The 8469-nt window shown below is 38.5% G+C and overlaps 1 protein-coding gene across 1 annotated transcript in view; it reads right to left on the bottom strand.

The window, feature by feature from the left end:
• LOC104276700 (A disintegrin and metalloproteinase with thrombospondin motifs 19-like) overlaps positions 1 to 8469 on the bottom strand; it is a gene marked incomplete at both ends in the record, with an annotated part of 92620 nt that overhangs the window by 52474 nt on the left and 31677 nt on the right. Inside the window, 3 exons of the mRNA XM_009873115.1 lie at positions 1384 to 1541; positions 2613 to 2696; positions 3587 to 3759. Coding sequence (XP_009871417.1) covers positions 1384 to 1541; positions 2613 to 2696; positions 3587 to 3759 — 415 coding nt within the window. The remainder of the gene's footprint in view (positions 1 to 1383; positions 1542 to 2612; positions 2697 to 3586; positions 3760 to 8469) is intronic.

Below are 8469 nucleotides of genomic sequence, written 5' to 3'. Positions count from 1 at the left end.
TTTCCTAATTCTGACACCTTTCCTCCTCTATCTACACTCTTCCCCCACTGACACACTCACTGCCGTTAGAGTCAGGTTTTGGTCTTAATCTGAAAAACTTCTTTCCAGCCTGTCATCCCAAGTATGTTTTCTGATGAGCTAATGGAAATTTGTTATAGAGGACATTACTTCTTACGTCTTTCACAGTACTTTGGAGGAGGGTGTGTGAAGGACTACTGTCTAGCTAATGCATAAATGTGTACCAAAAACTAAACTGCCCTCTCTAAGCCCCCAACAACCCATAAAACAGGCAAACACAACAAATAGAGGAGGATGGCACAGAGCAAGAGGGGATGGGTGTGGTGCAAAAGTAGCAAGAAAGCTGTCACCACACACAATTTGGACTTCTTCATTTCATCCTTCCAGTATGTGGCTGGCTCACCAAAACAGTTAAATTTAGGGAAGCATTTTTTTGCTTCAGAAATGTGGAATACACTAGAGACACTGGAGTGACCAGAATGTACTAATTTTCAAAAAATGCATATATTTCCTAGTGAGATTGCCCTGAACACATGGTACAAGGCTACATGTAAGTTTAAAGATCACACATGGGTTTAGGGTACCATGTCACCAACTAGCATGGGAAAGCACAATGGCATTCCAATCACAGGAATACTCTTCGGAAGGGAACCCTGAAGGCCATCCAGTCCAAGGTCCACCTCAAATACAGCCCAACCCTAGACCAGTTGAACTGTCATTCTGTCCTTTTCTTTGGATAATGGCTGTATACTGTCTGAACACGAAGATGCATCCCCCTGTGCACCACTTACAGAATACACCATGACAGCATCGGCTTGAGAGGCAAGAGGTGAGCTGGAAGCACATTTCCTTCTGAATGTGTGAAATGTCTGACATATAAGAATTATAAGGAACTGCAGATCTGGGAGCACACTGCTGGGGCTAAAGACCACATGTTGTGTCCATGGTGCACTTTGAGCACACAGTGAAACACATTAGATCTATTAGAGAGAAGTACAGCTCATTAACATGCCTAATGTCATGCTGATTCAGCTCTGAATGGTCCAAATATGCTGTTGTGTTTTCTATAAAAGTATATACAGGTCTATGTACAGACCTGTCTGTCTTAAACAATGGCACATGGAGAGAGGTATCCCATCTAGGGCCTTAGCTGTATAGCCACAGAAGAAACACATGTTTGTCATTTCAGGTCTTTACTCTCTGGGATCATCCTTACTACCACCTTTGAGTTCTGGATAGAGGCAGGAAGTTGCCCTCCTCCTCACTGCAAAACTAAATCTTGTGTTGGTCATCTATCAGTTTCTTAGATCTATGGTTATATTAGGCCACTGCCTATTTTTTAACATTCATCTTTCAGTACTTCACCTTGTGATCAGTATGGCTGCATCAACTGACGACATGTCTTCTCCCCAGCTTGTTGACATTTCTAAGTGTATATCATTCTTCTTCCCAAATTCTTCATGTTGCCATTTACAAAAGCTTTCCAGCATTTTTTCTCCATGATGTCCAATATACATCTCTGCCTGGAAATAAAAACCAACTCATTTTATTAAAATGAAGATTCTCTAAATAGAACTAAGAACATTATTTGACTGAGTTAGCAAAAATATTCTCCTTTTTATGGCCTAATATATTCAAGGTAGAATGATTTGAACATGAAATGAGAATTCTCTACCTACTAGAGGACACTGAAGAAATAAATACGTTCTTATTAACTCAAAAAATACAATCCTTTAAAATCAGAAGCATGGACAAGAGAATCCTTTTTTCTTAAGAGCTAACTAAAGTATGGAAGGACCTCCACAACATTTTGCAGAAAAAAACACAAAAAATCAAGTTGACATTGACCTGAAATAGGACATACAAACCACAGGTTAATAGAAAGTCTCAATCAAGACATCAGCTGACTCATCTTCCTTCAGAAAGAAAGAACAGGATTTGAGATGATGCCTGAAAGGTTCAGGAATAGTGCTATATCACAGCACCTTTTGTTTGTCTAGAGCCTGGCTGATAAAGAACATCAGTTCTCCTTCTACTGTCCACTAGGGTTAAGGCACATGATTTCTGTATCGAGCTATATGAATGCACAAAAAACAGAACACAAGCAGATTTTTTTAAGAACTAACTGATTTTCGCAAGGAATTTTTGTTCAACTGATTTACGACTACAAGCACAGAACAATCTCAACATCATAGAAGAACAGAATCTAGAACAGTTTGGTTTAGAAGGGACCTTAAAGATCATCTAGTTCCAACCCCCCTTCTGTGGGCAGGGACATCTCCCACTAGACCAGGTTGCTCAATGCCCTGTCCAACCTGGACTTGAGCAGTTCCAGGAAGGGGGTATCCAGAACTTCTCTGGATAACCTGTTACAGTGTATCACCACCCTCACAGTAAAGAATATGTACAGTACATAAATTAGGAGACGTTTAGTCTTCACCATGGCTGCCCAGTAGTGAAGATAATTAAATAATGCACAAAGGCTAACTTAGAAGATTGTCAGCCAAGCTGGTGAGTACTGAAAGCCTTCACAGAGTAACAACCTAAGCAGCATTACCCTTTACAGGCTCTAGATGAAGATAAGATATACTTACTGGAGTTTCATGAAGGAGGACAAGCTTAGTCACCCGAAGATTTACTTGCAATCCAAGGCTCTTGTGCTGGAAAAGGTTAAAAACCTAAGATAAAAAACAGTAAACAAAAATACATTCTTGAATTGCACACGACACATTGAATACTAAAAATAGTAAAACCTCAAAGAATCTCAAAAATCTATCATATTCTTCTGTCACTGCTTTAATTTTCGGTAATTGGGACAGAACATTACGCTAATGTATGGTGGTGGTCTTCTGAAGGGAAAACAGAGCTTAGGCAGAATTTATTTTCCCCTCAATGGTCATGGCCATTTCTCCAAATACTCACAGATGCATATAATACTAGTCACATGAAAATTTCTATTCAGGCAAATCCAAGATTGTGGCCTGAACGGTTCTGGGTCAGGACATTGCAGTAACTCTTCCTATTTTTCAGGATAGTTACAGTTTTTATTTATTGTTCAGCTAATGCTACTTCTTCAGAACAATCTTTGCTTGTACATTACAGATGCTAGTTTCCACTGTTTTAAGCACCAAAATGAGTGCACTACAGTTACGCATAGAGCTGAAAATGGATATAAGTGTCTGAGTGCATTACCCTTTGGTTTTTCTCAGTCACCAATGATCGCACAATCCTTCTCAACATCATCTTTTCATAACAAATATAGATCATGAAAAATCACCCAATACCACAGACTTCCCAACAACATCGTGAGCTCCTAACCAAAACCACATCTTTTTAAGTTCTCACTTTCTGGCCTTCCTGAAGATATAATGCAGACGGTACAGAAAAGACTGCTACACCATGGTTTTATGCTGCAAAGCGTATAGAATAAGCCTTGACAGCCTGCTGATGGTCATGTACTGACTGTCCCTCACAGGTGCTAAGTCAGAATAATTAAAAGTAGCAATAAAATCAGCCTGCGGCACTTGCATTGCTGGCAAAATGTCAAAATTAATTTTGAATTTCCTACCATGTTTAAGATGGTCAGAATAAATCTTCTGGCAGCATCTGTTCCATGATATGAAACCATAGCTGGATCTGCAACCACCACAGTTTCTATATTGTACTCCTGAGGTAACTTGTAAGAATATCGCTTTTCTCTTCCACTTTCGGATACTTTTTGATTCTTGGATTTTCTTTTATCTGTAACATAAAACATTGCTTCACAAACTCATCCTTTAAAGTACCCTCACCCTACTTTTAGGGTTTGCTACCTGTGACTAGGACACAACTCTGATTATGTGAAATGTAGTAGCTATGAACTCTAATTCTTGCTTATTTAGCACTGCCAATGCTGATGTTCAGACAGAAGGCTTGTACTACATATAAATGTTAATTCACATCAAGAAGACACGAATCTCATCCAGCTGCTCAAATAAAGTCGGTCAGATTCTTTGCAGCCTTTCACCTGACATGTTTATAAAACAGTATGTGCCTTCTAGTTTGGTTTGTGGGAGAAAACTAAATTCATTATAGGTGTGACAGAAAAATAGTCTTATTGAGAATGCAGAATTGTTATCTGCCCATCTTCATAAATCACAGGAAAAGACCTTGAAGTCATTGCATCTTAGCACAAAATGTGTCAAACAGATTTGCAACAAATTCGGTACTAAGAAAACACATGGAACAAATCAGTGACTTGCAAATACAACAGAGATCACTGTATAGAACATAGGCTTGTTGGAAAGAAAAAGTGAAGTTTCACTAACATGACTTTAAAGTACCTGCTGCTGTCATTATAAGCAGCTAAATTAAAACAACAAAACCAAACCCTGGAAACCAGCTTCTCAATGTACAGAGAGTTCCAAACTGAAAACAAGTTATATTTATGTTAAGCTAGAGATTAGTGCTCCTGTTAATTTTAAGTTTCCCTTCCAAAAACACAACAAATTCCTCATTATTACCACAGTACATGTGGAAGCAGAAAAAATAATTATACAGAAACAGTTCAAATCAGAAGGTGGTCAGACATACATACAGCAGTTAGCAACGATATTTAAAACAATTTCACTTAAAACAAAATATAAAATGCAACTCCCTGTTGTTATAGCCAAATTCTGCTAGATCTTCTTGAGAGGACATAAAACTTCTGGGACTGATCTCATTGAAGTCACTGAAATCAAGCGAAATATTTTCCAGCTTCCACAATGGAACATTGGGCTCTCTGTTTACAACAAAAGTGATGCCTGAGATGACAATTATAAACACATGTTCTGGAAACAATCAAATATTCAGAAATTTTCAGGAAATGTTTTGCAATTAATCAGACTCATCTTTAATAGGAAAGTTCCTGCAGTTCATTTTATAACACATGACTGCTCTCCAAAAAATATGCTAAAAATATGCTAAAAATATGCCACTGAATTTGCAAATTAAAATATACCAGTGGAAGAAGGATCCATGATTTAATATAAATGTATGTGTAATACAGATTTAATGTAAATATAATATAGACATACATTTTTCAATGTAAAAAGTAGAAAGTATCCATGCTTCAAAAAGGTTACCTATCTTTCTGTAGTCTTTTGTTCAAAATTATATATGTAAGTGATTCAGCCCATTCTGCTACATTTTAGAAGGACTTACTTATTCCTGGACAACTTTATTAAAAAGAAAAAAAAAAAAAGCATATATCCTCCAGAAGTAAATATTTAGCGTTTGATTGTCTAGAAGTAGAAAAAACGTATAAATTCATTAGCTATCTAAAATTAATTGTAAACTCTCTCATTTTGATCCTTCAGACACTTGCTTAGCCTTAAATGCAGAGCTAGCCTCCAACTTGACTTGTGTTTGCTAACTACGAATCTACAGTCTAGTTTATAAAACATTATGTGTGTTTTCATCACTCTTTTGAGAATAATTTTTAATGAAACTTCAGTGTCTAGATCTGTGCCAAGAAAAACACACCCTATAAGCTGTATAACTATGACTTACCATACAAGCATCTAGTGCTGCAAGAGTAGGCTATAGATCTAAGTTTAAATAGTAAACTCATTTGGGTTAAAAAATATCTCTCATGAGCCATCTGGTCAATCTGCCTTACTCCTAGGAGCAGTGATTGATTCCAGCACAGTTTCCAGAAACACAGTTTATTCATTGTTCATTTCTTTGTAAAAAACAGCAGCTTGTGCTTGAACACTTTAATGTTAGCACGGCTGCTCAGAGAAGTCTGCTAACTCATCCCTCTAACAACTTTACCTAACGGTGCGTTTTTATTCAGAATTGACAGTAAGCAGCACACAATAAATTACAGCACTATGCTAAACACTAAGGTCACTGCGGTCCCAGAAACCATTCAGAACTCTGTCTCTAGGTATTATAGTGGATGAGAAGACCGCACCATTCTGTAGACATGCTGGCTGCAAGGGGCAGTACCCATCATTTGCCTCAGATATCTGCTGGGTTAACAAACCAAAGGACATTCTGTTCTTGGCCAGCCAACCTTTTCCAAATTGCTGGCACAATTCCCCATCACATGAGATCTCACTTATTTGAAAATTTTAGCTCTTCTCTAAGACCTTTAAATAAATGGAATTAGTAATTTTGGAGCCAGTGGTATTCAAACAACTGCTATGATTACTGTCAGGTTACAGGTAAAAACACTTGTTTCTTTACGTAGTCATAAATAAATAAAAATGAGAAATTGCTCATTACTAAAGATACGTTACGTAGGAAATAATAACTCCTGCAAAAAAACCACAACTACATCAATAATGTATGTGCCAACAAGACAAAAGTCAGACTAACTGGAAAAACCTGCTCCTTTGGAGTAAAAATGCATAAATCGGTCTCAAAAAACTAATTACATTGTTAAAATGAAAAAACAATGCCACAGGAGGGTTCTGTGCAATAAGACTTCCATGTTTCATGCAACTATAGAAAATATGAAGATTCTGTATGAATTTGTGACTTAAACTCTGTTGACTGAAAGGAAAGCTAGACATACTCCAATACTCCAACACTCCAGCATGAAGGCTAGAAATACAGTAGCAAGTACATTTGACATTCAACAGGCAATTAAGAGAAAATAACAAAGAAATGTTAACAAAATGTTAACAAAATGTTAACAAAACAATAAAAATCCTCCCAAAAAACCTAGAAGAGCTGAAAATCCAGCTACTTTAACCACAGGATGCATGAAGTATGTGAGCCAACACTAAGAACAGGCTATGACAACAGGACTCCTCAACACTTAAAAGTCATCAGGTGCAAGAGCATTCCCTGAGTACATCTACATGAGGCCCAAGCTACAGAGCAATCATCATCACTCTCCAGCTTTCTTTTCAATGGGTACCCTAGATGTATAGAAATAGTGGAACTATGACTAGGCAGGGAATATTCAGGAGCTTAAGAAACTACAAGCTATACCTCCATCATAGTTTGCGTCGGGATTTAAATGTCTTCATGCAGTGCATGTGTCCATGTAGTACAATCTCATAGAGTCATATATACAACCAAGATTGTTTATGCATTTTATTTCATGATTATCATATGGAAAAAGGCTGTAGAGCAAGCATCAATACAGCTCTCCCAATAGACTGCCGAGTTTACATCTGGTAAAGCCAAACTTCTGCTTTTGACCAAAAGAAACTATTAAGATTTTTTCTCCAAAATGGCATCATCCTACGAGGAGAAGCACAATCTGTTCATAACTCAGAACAGTATATTGTTTATTGCCAGAACTGAGGAGTAAAAGAGGAGGCTTCCAGTCTCCCAAAGACAGAAGGGATTCAACGTTCAGATCTAGGGTATCCTGGATAAGACCTCTCACTCACTAGGTTGCATGAAAAGGAATGAACATTTGAGAAGACAATTTTCCCCCCACACTCAAAGTAACCCCTGTCTTTACCATGAATTAGGTTCACTGTACAAGCAACTTCAGCCTGGACCAAGTGTTTCAGATTAAGTAGAAGGAAAAGAGCTTAGCTATCCAATGTGGCCTTTTTGCTAAGAGCAACTGCTTTTCTCACATTTCCTCTGAAACACACTTGCGAACTGGTTGCTTTGAAAAGTTTTGTGGGTCACGTGCTACATAAAGGTGTGGAGTGTTAGCCCTTTGTATGTGCAACTGGCATATTGAATGAAAGGGTATATGTGCACACTACCACAAATCCAGAGAGCATCTGCTTCTGTTGGTATGATTCTCTCTGTCTCCCCTAATTAATAAGAAAAATACACTCTGTTCACAAAGACAAGTGCTTTGTTCTCTCCAAACAAGTGTTGCTGTATAGCATGTTTCAATCCAACTCACAACAGTAATGGAGAACAAACAATACCTTCTTTGATTGACCCTTCTAGTTCTGCATGAGAAGCTATTATTTCCAATAGCAATCCTTCAACACCTCCAGCATAGACCTTCTAGCAATACACATTTGCTTGATAGGTAGTCTTTGAAATCAATTTGGTTCAAAAATAGCAGCACAAATACCTGTCCCAGAGCACCTAGTCTGACACACAAGTACTGTAGAAGCAAGAGATCTTATTGAAAGATAGGTCCATATCGCTGAGAAGTTGCCATGATGCCAGACAGAGGCCCCACACAAGCGTGCAGGTGGTCAGGCCTCAGGCTGCAGAGAGTGCCAGAGCCTGGCACTTGCCACGGAGGGTAGTGGAGATGACACTTGTGTCAGATGTGACCAGGTGAACGGTCTGCTCAGCCTGGTGGCTGAGCTGAAGGATGAAGTAGAAAGGCTGAGGAGTATCAGGGAGTCGGAGAGAGATAGACTGGTGGAGCCACTTCCTGAGGCGTAAGCAGCAAGCTCCAAAAGAAGCAGAAAATCCCCTCCCCTCTGGCCATCAGGCAAAAGGAGAGGACCTAAAGGATGGGGAGGAGTGGAAGCAGGTGCCTGCCAG

This window comes from Apaloderma vittatum, unplaced genomic scaffold, assembly GCF_000703405.1.
Source record: "Apaloderma vittatum isolate BGI_N311 unplaced genomic scaffold, ASM70340v1 scaffold3760, whole genome shotgun sequence".
Classification (NCBI taxonomy): domain Eukaryota; kingdom Metazoa; phylum Chordata; class Aves; order Trogoniformes; family Trogonidae; genus Apaloderma; species Apaloderma vittatum.
The sequence above is the reverse complement of the archived record's forward strand: the minus strand, read 5'-3'. Positions and strand labels throughout refer to the sequence as shown.